General features: G+C 43.0%; 1 protein-coding gene across 4 annotated transcripts in view; it reads right to left on the bottom strand.

The window, feature by feature from the left end:
• Positions 1-5,336: 5,336 nt before the first annotated feature.
• The window catches only part of runx1 (RUNX family transcription factor 1), a 34,492-nt gene continuing 15,632 nt past the window's right edge, over positions 5,337-24,196 (bottom strand). Inside the window, exons 1-9 of one of the 4 annotated variants that reach the window (XM_026301411.1) lie at positions 20,488-20,625; positions 19,752-19,856; positions 18,527-18,678; positions 18,296-18,406; positions 16,585-16,741; positions 11,971-12,075; positions 10,759-10,977; positions 7,906-8,052; positions 5,337-7,802 (exon numbers count right to left, since the gene is read on the bottom strand). In XM_026301411.1, coding sequence (XP_026157196.1) covers positions 7,264-7,802; positions 7,906-8,052; positions 10,759-10,977; positions 11,971-12,075; positions 16,585-16,741; positions 18,296-18,406; positions 18,527-18,619 — 1,371 coding nt within the window. In that variant the 5' untranslated portion in view covers positions 18,620-18,678; positions 19,752-19,856; positions 20,488-20,625 and the 3' untranslated portion in view covers positions 5,337-7,263. The other 3 variants (XM_026301409.2, XM_026301410.2, XM_026301412.1) reach the window with 3 other exon arrangements.

Genomic DNA, 24,196 nt, shown 5'->3' with positions numbered 1-24,196 from the left:
CTAGTCAAAGTAAGTAATGAGGCAGAAAAAGCTGTCAAATGTAAAGAAACAATGGTAATAGTGTATTTTGATATAGAGAAAGCTTCCGACTCAATGTGGAGAGAGGACTTCTAATTAAATTAGAAAAGATGGGCATTGGTGGAAGGATGTACAACTGGGTCCTGGACTTTCTATCTACATGAACGCTCAGAGTGAGAGTAGGAGATGCTATCTCTGAGGAATACACCATTTCAAATGGAATACCCCAAGGTAGCTTGATTAGTCCGATACTATTTAATATAATGATGAATGACATCTTTATGAATATTAGCAAGGACACTGGATCATCCCTATGTGCGGATGATGGAGCTATATGGAAAAGAGGGAAAAATGTTAACCACATCATGAGCATCATAGATGAAGTTGAACAATGGTCATACAAATGGGGTTTTAAAATGTCATTTGCTATTTGCTATTTTGCTTTACTTGTTATATGGTCATCACTAGGAAACGGAAAATAGAAACAAACAACCTCAAAATATAGAAAAACTAGACAGGATACAAAACAGAGCATTGAGGATCAGTATTGGGGCAGTTAAAACAACACGTACAAATGCATTACTGATCCAAGCTGGTGAATTACCACTAAGCTTAACACGAACAAAACAGTCTCTTGTATATTGGACCAAGCTTAAAAATTCAGGAGAAGAACAACCTGCAACTAAGGTATTAGTAGATTTCTGGGAATATCTGAAAACACAAAAATATAAAGGTTTTGGGTGGACTATTAACGGAGTAGCAGTACAGTATGGGTTAAACAGTCTTGATTATAGTCCAGCTGTGATATGGTGCAATGTTCCCTGTCACGCATACAGGTAAAGTAGCTGGATAGCTCAGTGTTTCATGTCATGGACTTTGGTACAAAAGATTGAAGGTTCAAACGCTGACCATGGTGGCATGGGACAACCATAAATTTAAGAGATACAGCATGGCAAGGGGAGCCAGGATGTTCAGCAGGGGTGGGAATGTTGTCACCCCCAGCTAAGCTTAGGTAATAAACCCCACCCCCCCCAACAAGTAGAGGAGAGGGTAACCAGACATCATCTTGCAGCCAACCCAGAATATCAGCAGCTGGGCCAGTATACCCCATGTTGGATTGGTGCTTGCCCTTTTGCCACTCCAACAACAGAACAGGGGACCCCCATTGATATACACTATACACAGGTGGTTCCTGGGGCACAAAACAAAATAAAAGTCTCGGGGTGACATCTAGTGGTAAAACAAGGGTATAACAAACTAAAGCTCAAATAACAAAACCAGGTGTGCGTTGTTGAACTGCTCTCAATATACTATTGGGTGAATAACATAAAACATTTTTATGTTAATTTTTCCTACCATGTCAACATTTGTAAAAAAAAAAAAAAAAAAGTTGTTTTGTTAAATATCACACCCAACACTTGGAGGAGTGAGAAATATCTTATTTTAGCAGTGAAAAACTTTATATGCACCAATGTTTGTTTTTGAAGAACTTTAACATGACTATGGGCAAATACTAAATATGTTGAAGTTAAATCTCAAGACTCATCTATTGTATCTCTAAGTGGAGAGACACTGCAGGAACAATATCCATATCTTCTTACCTACGCCCTCCTTTTTTATGCACAAACAAAAACAATTCTATGTATTCAATGCAAAGGGCGGATGATACAAGCTGGTCACAAATATTTATACCACCAAATATGATGTTAATATTGCTGCAAAATGCAGTTTATAAAATATCATGTTTGAGACTTCTGAGGCAGTCTGATGAGTCAATCTGAAATTAGTTTGTGCTACATGAAAAGACACATATGCATACAGACAGAGTGGCTGGAGAGCTCAGTGTTTCACGCTAGAGACTTTGGTGCAAGAGTTTGGAGGTTTAAACCCTGACCATGGACAACCAAAGATTGAAGAGATACAACACAAATGCTACATAATATATATATATATATATATATATAAATATAGACTGGCATGATTAGTATATATATATATATATATATATATATATATATATATATATATATATATATATACTAATCATGCCAGTCTACATTTATATTTGCATATTTATTACACATAAACATGAATCAGAAATGTGCCAGTACACACACACACACACACACACACACACACACACACACATATATATATATATATATATATATATGCAAATATAAATATAGACTTTGTCCAGGGTGTACCCCAGACTTTCACCCAAAGAGAGCTGGAATAGGCTCCAGCAGATCCCTGGGAACCATAATTAGGAATAAGCGGGTACAGATGAATGAATGAATGCATATGCACAAAATGTTTGTTTTTGAAGAACTTTAACATGACTATGGGCAGATACTAAATACCATGTTGTAGTTATTCAAAAACAAGTATTATAAAAAGTATTACAATTTCACCACTAACATTTGACAATTTCCACCCTCACCAGTGTTGGTACATAAGTTATTGGTCCAGGATCCCATTCTTAATAGTCTCATTAATCTCTGAAACATCAAATCTATGTTCACATTGGTCTTTCACTATAAATGAAATACTCCTAATAAAGGAACAAACATAGACCGGCATGATTAGCTAATGCTGAGTTAAATTAGCTGATGGTTTCAGTGAACAAAAACAATTCCATAAAAGACATTTGAGTGATATAAACTTCAGATACATTTATATTACAAACTTCACATTACTAATCTTTGAGAGTACAATGAAGTGGACATGCCCATTCCTGTTGCTGCTTATGAAAAAATAGAAGTGCCCGTTCCCTGTCCTCTTCGGAGTCCCTTGCATCCTTCTTCATTTTAAGTGGTTTCCCAGATGCATGTCCCCTTAGTAGATTCTCTCTGAAAACCTTGGCTGCATCAGTCGGTTCTCTAATAAGCTTCAATTCTAGACAACAACAACAATAAAGTTATCTACTCCAGAGAGACACATTGTGAGTTTGCATGTTCTCAACAGATACAGATATACCGTCAGTCTATCATTTTCTTCGCTAAGGCCCCTTCCTGTTATCTATCTGATTCCTATGTGAGTGTCCCTTATTTGTGTGTGACAGACAGATGGGGAATTTTCCCACAGAAAAATGAAGACACCACCTTGTCATTTCTTTAAGAAGTACATACCCAGCTCCATCTGTGCTGCTTCATTTCAGAAAAGAGAATTTCCTTCTGACAAACGATGCAGGGTCATAATTGAACCTGAGACATGACATGAGATCTAATAACATTTGACATTTGACATTTCTCCTGCACCAACATTCAGGTGTACAACTAAAGGGATGATCGTACCGTCCTCTTGATTTCCAAACCAACATAAAGATGCATAGCGCCAACTGTCTTGATTTGCTGTGCAGGGTAACCAACCCACTGACTTTGACGGGTGAGGCTGACAGATAAAATAAATTCATTAAGCACCGAAGCACTGCACCGTGAAATAATTAAATAGTGAATTATCTACGTTTTGTACATAAAATGAATTCGCACACATTTAATTATGTAATGATGTATTTATTTATTTCCTTTTGGCAATTTTGGGCCTCCATATTCTTAGATTTGTGGGATCCGAATGAACTTCTAGTAAGTTAAAGAGCAAATGTGCGGTTTCTTTTCATCACAGATTCACTGGCACCAGCATCCAGACAGCAAGACACAAGGTCACGTCTTTGTCGAGATATGAAAAACAATGGCACGTCCAAATTTCCTACACGGTATAACTGACCTAAACACATCACGTATTTACCCTTAGAAGGTTACTCACCTAATTTTAATAATCATTTCTGATTTTTATTCAAATGAAATATATAAAACAAATACAAAGTACGACATTGTGTTCATGCGATACATTTGCCAAACCGGTCCACCCTCAACAGACACCGCCAATTCCCAGCACCCAAAGTTTTTGGTTTTACTATCTCAAACAGAAATACATACATAAATAAATTCCAAATCTTATAGATTTATCCTGCTGGCACCACCACCTCTGTCCCCTTGTCACTGTGATTAATAGAACATTATGTAAATTCTGGCTCCCTGTTAATTTCTCCCTCATTTGTCATTATGTTGGCTCATCAATCACATCCGAAGCTCAGCCAAATGATGGCTGCCCCTTAGGAAATCAATTCTCGTCTCTGGTGGTTGCTAATGACTTCATGCAGACTTACTGAAATGTTTTTGACCCTAAATGGACATGCATTTGACCCCAGTGAACCCGTTTCATATAATGTAGTCCCGAGAAACCAGACTTATAGTTTTTGTTAAACTACTGTTTAACCACGTTTGTTTTAGTGGAAATAAAGTATTAGACAGAAAAACCAGAAACAAAACTTGGGACCCCCCCCCCCCCAAAACATTTCAACCTCCTAGTCCGTACAACATTTCAACCTCCAGTTGAAATGTACGGACTAGGCCTCATTTCCTGGGACTGGGCCTTGGAGTGGCAGAATGCACTTAGACCATTAGATGTCACTGTTCACCAAGACTTTGTGACTAAGCTGTTCAAGACTTCCTCACACTGCTGTTGAAAGCTACTCAAACAACCTTGAGCTGGGTTTTAGTTGAACCATATATGTTTTTGCCTATAGACCAAATCCAGCTCAGGAGATTCGGTCTTTCTCCAGAACTATTTCTCTCATAGAGAAGTGTTGCAGAAAATTCAAGATGTAGACTGAGGAGGGTGTGAAGGCACTGCTTTATCATCTGGAGAATGGGCACTTGTTATGATTTACTATACCTCACATGTCCACCTACCTCCCCCCCCTTCAGACTCCCACCCACTCACCTTACGACACGCGTTCCTTGAAGATCCAGATTTTGTGCGGTTGCCACCCTGGGCTTTTTCTCGGTCTGGCCTCGCTGTGGTGTTAAGGCTGCCAAAACAGGTGATGTCATTCAGAAAAACTCCCTCTTTTAAATTTGTACTGTACTGATATATACGCACACGTACAGTACATACCTGATGTTTGGAGAGATTACTGTTGACCTTGAAGCATGAGCACCCTTGGGTGCTTTCCTAACATTTGGCTCAAGTAGATTAGCTTTTTATATTGTGTAGTCACTGTCTTGGCTGAAACCCCTTCAACTTTATTTAGCAATCTGTGTGTGTGTGTGTGTGTGTGTGTGGAGGGGGTGGGGGAGGGGGAGGGGGCAAGCTAAGGCTTGTTTGTTTGCCTGTAAAAATTCCTTCAGCTTCAGGAATAGCAAAGGATGAAATGTGTGTGTGTGTGTGTGTGTGTGTGTGTGTGTGTTGGCACAGTAGCAAGACATAAGTTTATATAAAAAAAAGCTCAGCCTCTAACCACAGGACAACAGCTGTATTTTCTTCACAAGAATATTTATATAAATCATAAACCAAATGTGCACTATCAACAATGTCAACATAGAACTATTGTGGCTTTGTTTGTTTGTGTGTGTGTGTGTGTGTGTGTGTGTGTAGGTGGGCGGGTGATGATCAAATGCAGGTGCCATTTACAGTCATGGCTATATACAGTACAACTAGGCAGTGGATCATGGGTGAATACAACACACAGGCACACACACACACACAAATGTGAAATGCTACCCGACATGGTGTTGCAGGAATAAATTAACACATATTACAAGACTTCATGCTGTAATGATTTCTCAGTGCAGCGAAGAAATGAATCAACATTCACCAGACACTTGCGCGGAACAGGATTGTGGTGGGAACCGAGTCTTAATGACAGCCTCATTTAGAATCCAGTCCGGTTAAGGGTCCTCTGTAGTAAACATATAATCGGTCAGGGATCGATAACAACGGTGAGCCCCCCTTTCCAGGTGCCGTTGAGCGAGACGGCGGACCCCAAATTTTTCCTGATGTGCAGCACAGGTACCAAAAAAAGGACAAAACTATCTGACAAATGTAAATTTGGAAAATGTCAAATGACAAACAGCTGCTCAAAAAACTAAAGGGACGGTTAAAACCGCTGAGGCATCTGTTCCAGATGCCCCCTGGACGCCGCCCTGGGGAGGTGTTCCGGGCATGCCCCACCAGGAAGAAGCCCCTGGGAAGACCCAGGACAGGCTGGAGGGACTATGTCTCTCGGCTGGCCTGGGAACACCTCGGTATTCCCCTGGAAGACCTGGAGGAAGTGTCTAGGGAGAAGGAAGTCTGGGCATCTCTGCTTAGACCACTCCCTCTATGACCCCGCCCCGGATAAAGAGGCAGTAAATGGATGGATGGATGGGACAACTGAAACCTTGTTATAACTCGGGAATTGTTCATTCCTTCATTCCAGGATTCCTTGGTATAATTATGCAGTCCGCTGTGAAATCTAGGTCACGTTTTTTTGTCCAAATTTGCTTCAGGGGCTGTAAAAACCACTGTTATTTTTATTTTCTTCAACAGATGATGTGCTCGGTCCAAAACAGATCAAGTAGAAAGGGGAAAGAAACAAAGATGGAGGGGTAAACGTAAACACAAAACAGGCCACTGCAGTATTAGGTATGAGCAAATCATCTATTTGCAACACCGACAACATTTATGAGGAAAAAGTCCACTTATTTTACAAAGGAAGCTGAATTTGACACCGGTTCGGTGCCGCGTGCACTTAGTCAGTGTACAACTGAAATGTTACCCTGCTTATCTCTATTCATTGCCATGGTTAGGTTCTTCATTTCATAGAAGATCTTCTTCTTGTGTCTCTAGGTGCCACGGTGAGCCTGGGTTGGTAGGGTCGTCCACCCGATGGGTCGGTTCGCTCCCCGCGGTCCGATGGCCCCTGCGCCCGTCGGTTGTTGTCCCTGTTTTTCTTTTGAACTGGGCTTAGTTGTCCAGCTCCCGGTCATGTGATGCTGAATGGTCCAGATGAATCAAATCGAATAGTATCCGACTACGATTTGAATTCTGTTTGAAGTTTTATAGACTCCTGGAAGCCATGATTCTGTTTCCTCCATGCACCGTGTTAATGTTTTGAAATTCACCTCAGAACTGTAAAGTTCTTAAAGTTGTTCAACTTAACATCATGGTAATGCCCAAATGTTTGATCTTCCATGTAGTCTACTGATGACTGACCTTGTGTGTTTTTTTAGTGTCCATGGATATGAGGACGACTTCAAAGTCAAGACTAAAAGCAAACCTTCCTTATCCTTTAACTGGGACTGGGAGTTGTGGGTCCACTCATTGATACGTGCCCCCTCTGTCATATTTTAGACTGGCGTGTAATTATGTGCTCCCTGATGTCCGCCCGATGTGCGTCATTCGGTCTACTCCACCGCTAGGTCAGTAAGGCCTCCAGACTGCTTCGGCAGTTGGGGAGCTGCTGTGGCTGGACTCCACCTCCGCTCCCACGCCTTCGTTCTGACTGGGCAAGGAGGGGTGGAGGAGGGACGAGCCCGTGGAGGCGTTGGTACACGGTGGCAGGATCCTCGGTGGGGATCGGGAATCGCTGCCACTGCTCCCTCCTCCCGCCATCATGGAGAACTGGTACGACCCGGCGGCAGTGGAGTAATACAGGTGATATGGTGAGGAGGTGGATTGGAAAGGCCCGTTCTGAGCCTGGTGGGGGGTGTTTGCAGGGTAGGGAGGAGGCAGGTACGTGTGGTATCTCCCCGCCGGGGTGGTCGCCATGGCCGTCGCCATGGTGATGCCGAGGGCGCTGTTGGAGACGGGGTTATGTGAGGGGGCATAGGTGAAGGCGGCTGCCGTCGGAGGGTAGTGGACCCGGGGGTCAGAGAAGCGGGAATCGGGCAGGGAGGAAAGTGAACTGAAAGGTCGCTCTAAGGTCATCCTGGGGTCACTGAAGGCTGTGAGGTCAGGACCTGAGAGAGAGGGCAAAGGTTGAGAGTTACAACACACTGATCTCCTTCCTTAGCTCTGTGCTGTGTATGTTTGTGTGTGTGCGTCCATGATGGTGCACGTTACCTGTGAGTCGCGAGGACAAGTCTCCGAGTGAAGAGCGACTGGGTGAAAGGGGATTGGCCGTGTGGACGGTGGGCGTGGTTATCTGACCGAGGTAGGGATAGGATTGGTCGTAGGACCAGGATGGAGACGATTGCATCTGTCTGGAGTCTGAGGGCGAAACAGAGAGAGACAATAATCCCTGAAACCTTCAGAGTCACAAAACGGACTAAGCCGAATAAGCTTTGCGCGTCTGCTTTTACAAATGCACCCTTGGGAATGGGATACGGAAAAACCTTGTGATCCAGTTCTGTTTGGGCTGAGAATGTGACATGCATGTATTTACAGAATACTGAACTGAATGATTTGTGCAGAAACTGCCATTTAAATCAACGCTGATTTCGAGAAACTTTGTCCTCGAGACAGAGGCCGTTACAGAAACAGAAGAAAGAGAGATGGAGGAAAGGAAGCAATTAACTTAGTGTGGGGGCGGGGCGGATGAAGGGGAGAGCTGTGTGTACGTGTGTGTATGACTTCTTTCAGTCAATCCTGTCTTTTTTCTTTTTTCCCCCCACGGTCTCATAAACGGCAGTGATCACCCACAGACTCGCAGACCAGAACGTGTGCATGTGTGCAGACGGACGAGGAAGCAAATTGTACACGGCGGCCGAGACGTCAATGAAGGCTTTTCAAGTCTTGCCAAGAGCTCTCCCGGCCATTGACGTGTCTGTGTCTTTGTGTGTGTGTGTGTGTGTGTGTGTGTGTGTGTGGTATCTGGGTGGTGGTAAAGTCTAGGCCCCATGCCAAGCTCCCTCCTTTCCTGGCTGCTCTCCCCAGGCAGAGAGCACTAATGTGGGCCTGGAGTCACGGACAACCAGCTGTTTGGGAACAGAAGTACAACACATAGAAGGGTGACATTTCTGCCGTCACATGACCGCGCATTTGATGTCAGAAATAACACGACCGACCCCGTTTAATAAAACAGGACCTGGTGCGGTCGGTGCCGTTTGATTTTGCTCCGATGCCCATTTATTGTTATGACATGGTGTTTGAGAGAGTACTGGTCTTAAAGAAAACTTCTTTTCGGGCCTGTTTTGATTTATTTATTCTTTTTTGTGTTACTTTGTTTTGGACCCGTTTCATGTTTTGCTTCTCTGTGGATTTCAGATCTGCTACAAGCTGTAAGTGGTTTTGGCAGCGGAGAGAACATTTGCAGCTATGCCACACGTGTGCGCCAGGCCCCCGATGCTTTTAAACGCCCAGCAACAATACGTACAGAAGTGAAGAAGGAAGGGGGAGGGGAAAATTTTTTTTTTAAAAAAAGGAAGACAAATATCAAGAGAGGAACGAAAGCTTACCGGGGGGCTGGTGACGTAGGGGAGAAAAAGAAAGGGGGAAGAGAAAGAAAAGGAGAGTGAAGTTTGAAATGGCTTCACAACAGTTCCAGAAAAAACACAGAAGCACCGAAAACTACCTCCCCGTTTGTCGTTCCCACGGCCTTTCACCCATTTACTTTTTCCAATGGTTAAATGTCACAGAAAGTGACATATTTATATCATATATGGACGACAATGTGTTGTTCTTTCGAATTCTAACTGTCGCATTTTAAATATTTTTTTTCCTCACAGTAGCACTTCCTGCCAGCTGACTCTCATTTCCTCCTTAAGGTCCAAGTTGCTTCCTCACTTTGAGATACACACACACACATGTAAATGTACATATAAGAAGAAACGCGGTTTCTAACTGCGCTCCGACAGTGCGTACACACACGCTCTCGGCGTCACTACCGCTGAGGGCAGAAGAGGAACAGATACTGTCTTTTGGTGCCGCAGAGTGTCCACGGCAACACGCGCTCACGCTCACACACACACACACACACACACAGACCACAATGGATCTCGCTAAAACCACAAGGAGGAACAGTGAGGTTTTATGCAAGCCTAATGCACAAGTCTGGGAAACACACACACATACAGAGTTTGTTGTTGTTATTAAAGCTGCAAATGATGGTGTTTGTCTGGATTAATCAGCCATTCAACACCACAAGCTTCATGAAACACACAGAATTAACAACTGTTGTGTCAATCGTGGGAGCAAACTGCTGCATGATATCTCCAGAAAAAACTCCAGGAAGTCACGATCGTCTCTTCTAACTCGATGATAACACAAATGAGAAAATTTCCCCAAATGTCAAACCGTTCCTTTAAGAAATTATATATATATATATATATATGTATATATATATTTCTTTTGGTTTAATGGGAAAAAGTCTTAGCAACCTACATTAGGAAGTGTGACGCAACCAACAAAGGCTATAATTTCTCACTATGTGACACACAGTTACATCAGTCGTTAAAACGAACCGGTCTTTTAACGGGAAATACGGGGATGTGTTTCTAAATTTGAAATGACAAATACAAAGATGAAGTCCAAAAATGTCACGTCTGCAGCTGTGAGCAAGCTGCTTTCCACCTCATCGCACCTCATCGCACACCGAGCAGACTTCTAGTCTGGAACCACCACACAGGACCTCTGAGTAATCAAAACGACGTCAGGACTCGGGTCTGAAAAGAGGCCAAGAAAGGGATTTATTCAGCTCCCTCATTACAAAAGAAAAGACACGAATGTGGCTTGATCCACTCTGTGAGATTGATCTGGACAAAAGGCATTTTGGGAGAATAACCTTTTGCTAGCATTTAGCATTTAGCAAGTTCCAATTTGTAAAGTTTCACTGTTTTCCCAGACTTATGCTTTACCAACCATGTGGTGCGCAGAAGAACATGTTAAGTCTTGGACGGGCAGGAAGACGCAACTTCTTTGTCTGTATTAATTAAAGCTCATTACACCCAAACGTAACAATTTGTGTTTTTTTTTTACCGGCAGTTATCTGAGCGTGTGTGGGGCTGGAGAACGTGGCAGAGTTGAGCGCTGCCGATTGGCGGCCGGCAGCCGGGTGCTGGTGGTGGTGGTGGTGGTGGTGGTGATGGTGAGGTGGCGTCACCCTCATCGAGCTCCGTCTTATCTGCTCCAGCTCTGTCAGTCTCTCAGAGAAAGCCAGAGCGCCGCCTTTGCCCTCGTCCATCTTCTGGCGGTGACCTGCAAGAATGATGGGATGGAACTGTTCAGCGGGCTCGGTCTAAGCTATCACTGGTGGTCTGTCAGAAAACTGCTGCATGCTTGTAATCTGATTACATAATCCAGGGATTACAGTAACAGTTACACCCCGACACAGGCTACAACAATGCCCTGACATGGTCAACACACGCTGCCTGCTACGGCGTTCGGGAATCCGACGATGGGCGCCGCTTAGGGGTCTGGCTGCCTGTGTTGTGTGTGTGTATGTGTGGTGGTGGTCTGTCACGCTGTCTGTGGTGTTGGCCGCACTTCAAAGCCCAGAGACTGAGCTCCAGTTACAGGCACTTCCTCCCAATGGGGGAAGTGTACACGTATGTGTATTTATACTGTCTGCATATGTGTGTGTGTGTGTGTGTGTGTGTGTGGGCGAGCTGGAGACGAGTGATGGTTATTCACAGCTGAGCGGAGCTGGCAGAAGTCTTCCTCCCTGTCTGTCACCTTGGATATCTCTGGACTCTGCTCTTCAGAGTTGCTCAATTCACTTCGCTTCAACTCAACGTGAATGAGTATTATCCTCATGACTGGAGCTAAGTGTTTACTAGGAAAACAAAAGCTGCGTGTCTTTTTTTTTTTTTTAAATCTGCCATCAGAAATCCCCAAGTTTCATCACACTGACTGGGGGAGGAACTGTGTTGCATCAGGTTCCTCAGTGACTCACTCATCCGAGAGTTTGTCTAAAGGGATCAGAGCTGAGTCTCTAGTTAGTCGGTTTATTAACTTCAATAGGAAAGCACAGAAATGCTAATGACTACACAAAAACATTAGTTCCAAATAATATTCTACATACATATAGTCAGAATGAAGAGTAAAGCCAATTACTTAGTAGCAATCACAATCTTGTTGTTACGCATTTTTTTAATGTGAAATATGTCCTGCTTTATATTTGATGACAGACTGGGTCCTCTTGGGAATGGACCATACCCCTCTGTGTGTGTGTGTGTCAGCATAACTCACGTCGTGGCTCTCTGGGACCGTCCACGGTAATTTTAATGGCTCTCTGGTACGTCGCCACCTGAGGGGGGTTGGTGAACACTGTGATGGTCAGGGTGAAACTTTTCCCTGAGAGAGAAAAGGGACAGTAAATGCGAGAAAAAGGGGAGGAATTCAGGGAGACAGGTGGGAAGCGGAAGGACGAGGAGAAGATGATGAAGAGAAAGAGGAAAAAAGAAAAGCGTTCATTACTTTAAAGAGCTTTGTTCACTTTTTTTTAAGCAACACTCTCCTTTCTCCCTCCTGTTCTCACCATATCCCTGTTGTCTGCTTGATGCATTAAGTCATGGACCCCAGATGGGAATAAACCACACACACACACACACACACACACACACACACACACACACACACACACAAAACATCAAGATGAAGGAATAGAAACAGCATGATAAACCTGAATGGCCTGAATGTCTGTGTGTATGTGTGTAATTGTGTCACTGTTGGACCCAGTGTTTGAACAAAATGGGCGCTAGTTGGAAAGCTAACTGATATCTTTCTATTATTAAGCTAACCTGCTAACTATTTAGCTTTGTTGCTAACTGATGTTTAGCAATCTCGTTAGCTAATTTTCTAATTAATTCACGTCGAGATGTATTTGCAGTTTCTTAACTGTCCACGCCTGAGAAGCAGTCAAGCCAACCTCAGCTGAATATGGTTTGAGTGCATTTTTGGGGAAAAAACACATGGCCACTTAAATGAATGAAAACAGGAAATGATCAGTTTTTCACTTTTTTAAACTAATGTAAGAATTTCATTAGAATCTCATTTTGGTCAGTATTGTTGCTGTGGTTACTGGCGGGCTAAAACAGTCTCAGTACTGACTTGATAAAACACAGCAATGTGCTGGCTATAGCTGTGATTACACTTTCTCGGTATACAGTTTTAATGGACACCTGCCAGCCAATCACAAACAGGAGCTTTATTTGACTAGGGTGTCATCCAAAAATATCGCCTCTTCAAACCTCGTCCCAGTCGAACTCTGGTCACATCTCAGAACAAATATACTTTTACTATAAAGAGTGTTTGTAGTTCACATTTGTAGGACTGTTGGTGTGCATGCATCGGTGTGTGTACACGTTTTTCTCTGGTCGTCTGGACAAATTTTACTTCAATACCATTGTTGTGAGGACATTTTGGCAGGTCCTCACAATTTTAAAGGGTTGTTTGAAGGTTAGGACTTGGTTTTAGAGTTAATGTTATAATTAGGTATAGGATTGGCATTTAGTTGCGATGGTTAAAGTTAGAGTAAGGGTGGAAATGCCTCATGTCAACAAGTGTCCTCACAATTATATAAAGACAAACGTGTCTGTGTGGTCTCGGTTGCCAGGGGTGGGGTGGGTCACTGCCGCCCTCACTACCCTTGGAAGTAGCACTCACTCAACACTATGCTTGCTGCAGTCGCACACACACACACGTGCAGACCACCACTGTTGTGTGCCAGGTCCGGAATAAAGTTACCGCATGCAGACAGTCTGATGCCACACACACACCCACCCACACACACTACTCTAACATGTGGCTAATGCCAGGTGTTACTCTCACTTCTCTCTCTCTCTCTGCTTGTCTGCTCGTTCCTCCCGGAACATTTCTGTATTACCGTACTGCTGAGGACACCATTGTGTCTTACAGTACTTCATCTCAACACTGGCAGCTTTTAAGTGACAAAAGTCTCACAACTGTAAAAACCTTTAAATCCGCCATACTGAGCCACTAGAGGGTGTGTTATCATCTAAAACATACCTCTGTCTCTCTTTTATATTCACTCCCCCCAGTAATGCACATATATGAACAATATATGCATACTTACTGTGTACTGTATATTCTCTTGTATACACAGTGTATACTCTCTATATGTTACAGTAAACAACAAATAAATAGTGTGGTATAAATGGTAGCCAGTACTGGGAAAGACAGTGTGTTTTTGTGCAGGTTGTTTACACAGAGAGAGTTTACAGTAAGAGATTTTGGCTGATAGAGGGAAGAGGGAGGGAACAGCTGAAGTCTTTGTGTCTGTTGTGTCTATCAGCCAGCCTCTCGCATCCCACGCACACACACACACACACACTCACACGCATGCACACTGGTCTTTCTAATAGTTGTGAGGACACTTATTGAAATAAAGCACTCCCTTGCTGATGGTTTCAAACTACATTTTATCCACTCCACCACTGAAAGACACACACACACACGCACACACACGCACACACACACACACTCAGAGGATGGCTAAATCACAAAGGTGGTCTCCCAAATACTTTGCAGATAAGAGCAGATTTCACAAATAAAGTGTGTGCGTGTGTGTGTGTGTGTGTGTGCGCATCATGTCAGGGCTTGCTGGGTCGAGGCTGTCTAGTTTTTCTCACAATTTGCAGATGAGATGGAATCTCTTCTTTACGCTGCTTTCGACAAAGCAAAGTGTGCATGTTCCTGGAACTGCAAGTTAGTGTGTGTGTGTGTGTGTGCGTGCGCGCACGCGTGCATGCGTGTGTGTGTGTGTGTGTAAATTCAAATACAGTGAAAGAAAAAAAATTGATGGCCCTATTGAAAAGAGGAAGCAGAAGAGTGACTGAAAACTGGTCGCACATGTGTGCGCACAAACACGCTGCAGTGCAGACATATGAGGAGGCAACAGGCTGAATCATCATGTGAAATTACACACGACATGAAACGCACTGCATCATCTGTTGACAGGTTTGCCTTCTGCTGTTCGAAGACATTCCTTCCCCACCTCTATCCTGTCCCCCTCCCGTTCTCAGTGATCAGCTTTGTATTTTCGTTCAATCTTACGGAACATAATTTAACAGAACCATTCATTGTGATTTCGGTTTTACGAGTAGAAACCATCATATCGAAACAGCTGAAATCACTCTGCAATAGCTGCTCTAATGCAGCTCCATGCTGATGTAAATACTGCACTAGTCACAGTGCATCTCTGTGTGTGTGTGTGTGTGTGTGTGTACGGTGTAACTAAGCATTTCTGAAGAACAGGGAACATTGACTAATGATGACTAAGTCTGAGAACTTTGACACCTACGCCCACACACACACACACACACACACACACACACACACACACACACACACGCACGCACGCACGCACGCACAAACCACCAGTCAAAACCACTAAACCACTCATTGGGGCTGGCAGCTACATTAACCACTTCCCACATGGACAGTTAATGACAGTTAGAGGTTTTGGGTGGAGAAATTGCTCGACGCTCGGCTTGATGTGGCTTGTTATCATACAATTCATTAAATTTTCAATGTAGATGCAGCTTCCTACAGAAATAACAAGGGTGGGGGGTGGAGTGGGGTGCAGGGTGCATTAACGCAATTTCATCCTACTAATCAACATCAGATATCAGACACACAATCAGGAAAAAGGTCAAATACAAGTGTGGTTTACTTTTAACAGGGACTGTCTGTGTTCCTGAAGCCCGGGATATCTCTTAACTCTGTGCCGAAGCGCTCCGTTGTTGTCGAAACACGATTAAAACACATCAATGAGCCACACGTTTACACGGCTGACGTGTTCCTACCCTTAGCCTGAACGAACAAACACACACACACACACACTAGTTCATTTTGACTCAGTTCCACATACACCCTCCCGCTGCCTCGGGCGCTCGCTGGAGACAAATTCAACAACAAATTCACTGTTTCCTGCTGTTTGAGGAAACTGCAGTGGACACTGCCGCTGTGGCCCAGAACTACTACTGAACTGGTATTTACAGTCATCGTTGGACCCCAAGTGACGGATTCCTAACGACTTAGGTGACCCGATGCTTTTCCCCTGTAGCGCCACCATGAGGTTGACAATTTGGGTTTTGATTGAAATATCACAAAAGAGAGAAAATGTGGTTCGATGCTTCCCTGGGTGTGATCAACAATAACTTTGGCATAGCTGCTGACCCTTAGGCTTGTTAACGCAACAGCAATATAAGAGAAACGATAATGGTTTGTATCTTTAAATACTCCTGGTTATAGAGCGATGCTGGAAAGATGAACCTCTTTGCACTTGGTGCTGTTAAATTAGTATGGAAACGAATATCTGCTCCTCAACTTCTGTCGTGTGACTTTATACTGCACATGAATTATTAATATGCCGATTTCCAACAGCGGGACTGTGGAATCTGTCACATATTGACAGTTCCTATATTTCCATTCAGCTGGGGAGTACTTGTCATTTTTATGTGTGAGTGTGTATGTGTGTGTGTGAGCTTGTGTACACAGGACCGGTGTTTTAAATAGATAAGTTGGGACATTTGCCTGCACCTGATTTAGAGTAACTGTGGCCCAGTGTGTCCGTTAAAAGAGAGCAGCGATGGACGTTACGAGGAAGTTGTGTGAATACTGTTTCTATTCATTTGTACTTCCTCTAATCTATCCATGCTCTGCTTTGTCCTTGTATGGCACACACCTAGTAAATTTCAAGCAATGTGTTTCTCTAAAGGCCCTTCCTGAATGATGTAGCCCACATTTGTGCAAATGTTTCCAAAATCTGCATCGATAGTGTCAGTTTTGGTGTTTATGTTGTGTGTGTGTGTGTGTGTGTGTGTGTGTGCGTGCGTGTACCTCTTCCGCTGCGGCCAACGAAGCGGAGGTCGTTGAATCTGGCCACCTGGTTCTTGATGGCAGCCGTGGCGTTGCGAAGCTCCGCTGAGTAGTTCTCGTCGTTTCCCGCCATCACCGTCACCAAGGTACCGTCGGGGGTGTCGCCCACGGCAACCACCTTGCGATGCCATGAAAGAGAACAGACAAGATTTTGGGGTTTTGGATGTGGGTCCTCTGCGGAGGGAAGGGGTACATGTCCCCCTCACACAAGGTGATGCAGAGAAACGGCTTTAGACTATTTGAACTTTCAACATTCTTGGTGAAAATGCAGTAAAAGATAAAAGGCAAATAAGCTCCTCTACTGTGAAACCCACTCCCAAAAACAAAAAAACACAGATGTAAAATGGAAATGTGTGGCTCTCCACAGAGGTCGATTTCCATAATAACGCTAATCATGCCAAACCATCGCTGTGCAAATGACCGCCGCAGATACTGTGGGCGGTCTCTCATTCAGCCCCGAGCTCTTGCGACGAGTAACCGCAGCCCACAATAACTGAAACACTTTTGGGTTAACCTCTTAGTTGAACCATTATATCTCCTTTAAAGTGATCCTCCTGCATTACCACAAAAACATTGTTTTCCAGGGAAAGCTAACTCAAGGTACTGGCCAAGCTCTATTGTTTAGCATCTAAATTTTCTCGAGTATGAGACAGGATGATAATTCCAGTAATCCACCACTGAGGTTAGTGATCTCAGCCCCCCTTGCCTGAAATCCACTTGTTAAATTTCTTTCTTGTTCGTATATCCAACACTGACTCACTGGGTTTGAAAACAGGGGGTCTCGATCTGGAAATAGTTTACAATCGAGAACTGGGACAGGAAGAGGGAACAGACGCACACACACACACTCGAGCAGACGAGAGAGAGACTAGCAGCAATGGAGCATGAAAACAGTCCAGCAGAATAAACAAGACAAAGGAAACAATTATGAAGCTCTCTCAGGTCAACGCAAATGTGTGTATATGTGTGTGTGTGTTCTTCAAGTGGATGCACGTGCACACCAACACACCGCGCCTCTGCATGTACCTGTGGTTCCTGCGTCGTCCCGTACGTGAACTTGTGCGCGTGCATGTTGATGAAATGTATTCGTGCGTGCCTGCATGTGCGTAATAGCAGTCATCCATTATCAGTAAGAGGCAGTGACATCCGCTCATGACACTCCACAGTGCTGCATAATGCACCAGGCCCGCGTGCACGCGCGCGAGTGCCGACGCTAATGCGTAAAACTCAATAAATCAATCAGTTGTTGCGTTTGTGCTGCTAAAAGCTGCTTTTTCCACAAATGCGTTTTTACTCAAAGTGCAGGAAAGCCGTCCGCGTCGATGCACGAGGGAATACGCTGCAAAAAAATGAACCCATCCTACTGTACCCATAAAAACAGTGATGACTTGTGCATGAAATTATTATTTTGCAAAGAAATGCATAAAACCCTGTATTTTTGCAAAATGCATTTAATATTTCAATGTTATATTTGATGACGGTGGTGCTGATTTTGACTTCTTCGTATAAGACGTCAAGTTGTTTAATCTGCAACGATTTGCATAACTTTCAAAGGTAGCACACACTGTGAGTATAAAGTTGCAGAACTTGGAAATACTCAAGTAAAAGTGACTCAAAGTTGTAGTGAATGTACTCTGCATCAATGGAGGTGCAGTTCCTCTGGCATACACACCTTAAAAGCAATGGGCAGAGTCTTGTTACACCTCCAGTGAGTGGGCAGGACCGAGCAGAGGAAGTTAGGACTGTCTGTCTTCACCAGCTCTCCCGGATGTTCCGAGATCACCTGCGCCAAGATCACAAGGCGAGTCTTAGTGTGAAAACACCAACGGGGGGCTGGGGAGTAGGTTTTCTGATCTCATGTCATCACTGGATGTTAGGACAAATTCAGGGAGCGTATATTTACCTCGACCATGCCGCGGTCCGCCATGCGCAGTTTGCCCACCAGAGCAGCCCCTCCTCCGGCCTCCTGGGCACCCAGCGGCAGGGCCTCGGTCATCTTCCCCCCTGAGGCGAGGGTTGTGGAAGGGGGTGTGTAACGCCGGCCAGGGGCTGGGTCTGGGAGAGAGCAGAGGAGATTAGAAGAATTTCCTGGAGGTTTTCACACAGTCAGAGGAGGTGAAACAACTGGTCGACAGAAAACAAATCTGCTGTCATAATGAATTAATCCTTAAAGTATTTTTGTAACCATGTTTTCCAGTTATTTCTCACTGTTTAATACAGCTCATGTTTATGTTCCCCTCTTCAGAGTGACCACACAAACAGAAATTTGTCAGAAAAACCTTCAAGCTGTGGAAAAACAGACAGTTATGGTTTATAAGTGTGGATTTGTAAAGCGGTTCTGCAAATCCAAACATGGCAGAAGTCAAGACCAGGATGTATAAGAAAAATGCATAGAGGTAATGCAAATTACACAAGTGCACGATGACACACACACCGCAGTCACACTTGAATACCAGACTGCGGTCATGAGACTAAACACAGCGGCGGCACTTTTTCAGATCTACTCTAAATGGATAATTGTGAGAGAAGTGTCATGTCAACTGAGGATGCACCGTCCAATTCGCCTCTAGCAGCCTCATAAACTGGAGCTCACTGAGTCAGAAAACCGATTGTGGCTGAAGGGATCTGATAAACCAGAACGGTTAGAGAGCCACTGTCGGTCGGCCCGTGTCTCTGCGGGGTCAGCGGCTCGGCTGCTTTGTCAGTCAGCCAACCCACAACCGAATCCACACGCTGGCGGTTTTCAGTTTGGTTTTGTTAAAAATGCTCTTACCGACTGTACGACTGCGACCTACGTGCGGCTGGCAGTCAGACGCGTAAGAACAGTCTATCCTGTTACCCCCTGACCGTAAACGTTATCAGATTCAAAGCCAATTTGGGGTCTGACACCAACCTAACAGAATATCTGACTGGTCTGTGTTCTCAGCCACAGAAAGGAGCAGCTACTGAGGAATAAGGAAACTATTATGTTTCCATAAAATGAGCCCACTTCTTAGTTTTGTCACGGAAGCATTGTGCTTATGGCCCAGGGTGGATACACACTGATCCCTCTTTGATAAAACTGTAAAGTGCTGTTAACCATGCATGTTTATTACCGCACTGATAGGTTACCAGATTAAAAAACCCACCGACTAAAACGGGCTTCAAGTCCTCCAAGTGAAAACCCTGCTCTCAAAGGGGTTTCTGTGAGCCTTTTGGCCTCCGGATTCTCATGACCCGATCTCGGTGGAATTCTGATGCATTTTAAATGAAGGACAGGAAAAAAAAAAAGACTTTTGCAGATCATTATTTTTTTATATATTTATACTGAAATGTGATTTTAAGAATATCAATGATTTAAGTCTCCTGCAGCTCCACTAGAATATGTTCACAGACTGTAAAGCATCACTTTACTTATACTTATGTATGTATATATATATATATATATATATATATATATATATATATACATACATACACACACACACGTATGTATATATATAAATGTATGTATATATTTTATATTTCAAATTTGATAAATAAATATATTATGTATTATATTATGTATTTTGTACATAACTAGGGGAAGTTTTGTTGAGCCAGAAAAAGAGAAGAAGACTATGAAAATACCTACACTACAACCTAATTTTTCAGTGTCTTTTTGTTTTGTTTGTTTTAAAAAAAAAAAAAAAAAAACATAAAGGTATAATAGCCTGCGGATGGCAATATGTCTGACTAAATATGCAAATGCCATCTCTGGCATCCAATGAGTAATAAGAAGAAGGAACTTAAATATGTTTTTTTTTTTTAATCATCACATATCAATCACATAAAACATCAGACAAATACAACCAGCTGGAAATTCGTCAAAATTTATATTTGTACCGTATTTTGCGTCCCACAGAAACACCATTTGTGCGCCACAGTGCGTCCACAGATACTCCACGTCCCCGATCTTCACTCTAAACCTCCTGCTCTTTTTCTTGTTGATTGTTTTCTGTGTATTTCGTCGGCGGAGTCTCGCGTTGTCGACTTCTCGGTGTCCTGTCGCCCGGTCGCGGCGCAATATGCAGCGTCCGGACGCGCCGGATTTCAAACTTCGTGCGTAAAACTCCGCGACGAAAACGATGTCCAAAGCAGACCTCGCTTCAGCGACTTTTCTCCATGAAAAAAAAAACAAAAACAAAAAAAAGAAATAAAAATCACTTTTGAGACTTTTTAAAGCTCCTTCTCTCTCCTGGCCGCCGAAATTAAGCTTCCACGCATGGTTGGCAGCAAAAGCGAAAGGAAGAAGATGAAGTAGGAACAAAAATGAAAGAGCATCGACTTAAAACGTTATTTCGTTTTAATTTCTTCAGCCCCCTCTCTATTCCGTCTCTCCCCGAGTCCCTCTAGGTGAATAGACATCCCGGCTGACAGCGCCAGGCTTTTACCGGCAGGACTGTGGATTTGCATCTCATCTGCGCACCGAGCGGCTCTCAGCCAATGAGTCCGGCTGTCACAACAATGCGATCGACCAATCGGCGTTACGTCCGAGAAGAGGCGGGCTTAACGGAGAACTAAGAGGGGGGTGGGGGGTACAGAGCTGCACTTCCTACTGCGCTGAAGAAAAGGACCGCATCTCCATGAATTCACAAGTGGTCCAGCACAACTATGTGATATTATAATGCGCAAAAACGTGTATTAAAAAGGACTCCAAACTACACACTCTAACTTAAACAAATAAAAATAACACACAAAAAAATCATTCGATATATTCCATTCAAGAAATCTCCCCTTCTGCCTCTCTCTTCTCTTTTTTGTTTATTCAATGTACATAGTTTAATCTCCAACACCAGCAAAAGTAATACATACTATCATTTAGTGACTAATAGAACGGTAAAGCCAATACATCTAAATAAGGCTGTCCGTACCAGACATAGTCAATAGGGGGCAGTGGGTGATCTAAGTCATGAAGCTGAAAGTCTGACTGAAAGAACCAACACAACCAGATAAAATACCTATAACTTAAGGGGAGATTTCACATTTTTCACCAGTATTAGTTTATGATCAGGTTTTACATTTACAATTTCAAATTTGACACTGTGGTCAATCTCAGTCACTGCTGCAGAAAACGCTGTGGTCTATTAATCTAGTTAACGTTTCACATCTCATGTTTGTAATTCGTTGTGATGCTCTTGGCTTATCTGATTTAATGAAAACGGCACTGTGGTGCATATCTTCTAAGCAAACAGCTGACAGATGATGAAGTGATGTGCAGCGATGTGGTTATTCTCGGCATCCCAGAATGCATCCTGTTATAACTGTGTCGACCTAAATTCAAAGTGTTGTTTATGCCACTCCAAGACCTAAATATACAACAGAAACCACTTTTTATCACTTCACCTTGTATTATTTATGTCAACGCTAATCATCAAGTATTATAATAATGAGTATTCACAAGACATTACTACAGATTTAAAAAAAAAAAAACATCCATCTGAAGGGCTTATAATTGGTGTCAGTGTCAATAATCTTAATGCATGGAAGCAAAGAAAGGCTGGAATTATTTTCATTTGATAAAAATGTAATTATGGAGAAAATGCTACATCCATCTATTCATTCATCCATTCATTATCTATACCTGCTTACTCCTAACCAGGGTCACAGGGATCTGCTGGAGCCTATCCCAGCTCTCTTTGGGTGAAAGGCAGGGGTCCACCCTGGACAGGTCACCAGTCCATCACAGGGCCACATAGAGACAAACAACCTCACACACTCACACTCACTCCTATGGGCAATTTAGAGTCACCAATCAACCTGAAATACATGTTTTTGGACTGTGGGAGGAAACCAGAGTACCTGGAGAAAACCCACACAAGCACAGGGAGAACATACAAATGCCTCGCAAATGCTACATAATGTTGTAATTTCAATTACACGGATATAGTTTCTTTTCTTCTCCTTTAAATTTCCAGTAGGCTGTTTCCATGTGTGCATATTTAAAACTAGACTTCCCTGGTTCACAAATTCAGATAGAAAATTCATTGCTATCTTAGGTCAGGTGAGTGACTAAAGTTACCAGCTGTAAAGTTCAAACTCAAATCACATAATTTCAGAGCTAAATTCTGTAGCATTTTAATTTCAGCTTCAGATATTCAGTAGAGATTAAAGCTCACTATTAGGGTTTCAAATCATCATCATAGCCTTTCTTTTCCTCCATATATCACCTGGTCAGTCATGAGTCTGGCCTATAGAGCAAAAGTGATAATTTTTCATGATATGGCATTACTGAAGCTTCTCTAATTAAAATAAATAACGTATAATATAACTGGTGACCTGTCCAGGGTGTACCCCTGCCTTTCCCCCAAAAACAGCTGGGATAGGCTCCAGCAGATCCCTGTGACCCTGAATAGGAATAAGCAGGTACAGATGATGGATGGATGGATGCATAATATAAGATAATTCTTGGTTCCAAGTTCCCAGCACCAGCAACCTTTACAATCTATTACCGGTTAAGGGTCGAGTACACAGTACAGCCTTTTCTTGAGTCAGTCGATTTGATTTAAGTTAAATCAACACGCTGTCGGAGGAGTTTTAGGGAAATGCCAGTCTGCCTGTGCATCCGTCCCTCTTGTAGCCAACGGGGGAATGATAAAAAATGCAAATGCCTCCACGCTCACCCTGGCCGGTGATGGATGTGAGGCAATTCGCCCTCAGAAATATCTATTTTTCACTTGCCCCTCATGGGCCTGTTTAGCCTTTCTTTACTCGTCGTCTGACGGTCACCTGCGCATGAAATCGCACATCTCTCTTTTCAGATTTTTGAGCAGAAACGATGCATTCACTGCCGCATGAAAAGCCTGATGATGAGCAGCAAAAAAAAACATGAAAATTAAATTTAGTGCCATTAAATTTGACACAGTGTTTATTTGTGATACAACCATTATGATCAATTCAAATGCTGAGACTTTAACTTTGAGTTTTCATACTTATGGCAAATACATATAGTCATGCATCATAATACATGAAGACTGCTGTTGGGAAAACTCTGCTTTAAGTTGCTTTAAGGTGCCATACGATGTCTGAAATTTAGAATAATTGATTTTGCAATGACTGAATTATTCTAAAATCAAAGCTGTGGATGCTGTTTTGACATAAACAATTCAGCTGTCCAGTAACTGAAGAATGAAGTTAAAATATTGTGCAAGGGGAAAAAAAAAAACCCTCAACATGAGAATATTGCATTGATGAACACAGAGAGAAGGAAAAAGAGATCAAGGGAAAGAAAGAACGCGACAGAGGGAGAGGAGTTGGATTTCGCTCGGCCAGCGTTTCCAACCATAATATGAGCCGCGCGGATCCATAATCAATACTCAGTCTCGATCGCCTATCGAAATTATTGACACCAATATTGCTTCATATTATGTGCTGCAGTATAAATACCTTCACCAGCATATCAGTCAAGGAATATGGGCATGCAATGTTATTATGACATTGATATAAAATTTTGTTTGTTTGCTTGAATAGAGAATTTTTTTGGTTTTCATCACAGTCTAAATGATTTCAAAGAGGCTTCCCCTACATTAAAAATAGTTAATACATTACAATAAAA

This window comes from Mastacembelus armatus, chromosome 2 (assembly GCF_900324485.2).
Source record: "Mastacembelus armatus chromosome 2, fMasArm1.2, whole genome shotgun sequence".
Classification (NCBI taxonomy): domain Eukaryota; kingdom Metazoa; phylum Chordata; class Actinopteri; order Synbranchiformes; family Mastacembelidae; genus Mastacembelus; species Mastacembelus armatus.
Note: the sequence above shows the minus strand (reverse complement) of the source record. Positions and strands in the feature narration are given on the sequence as shown.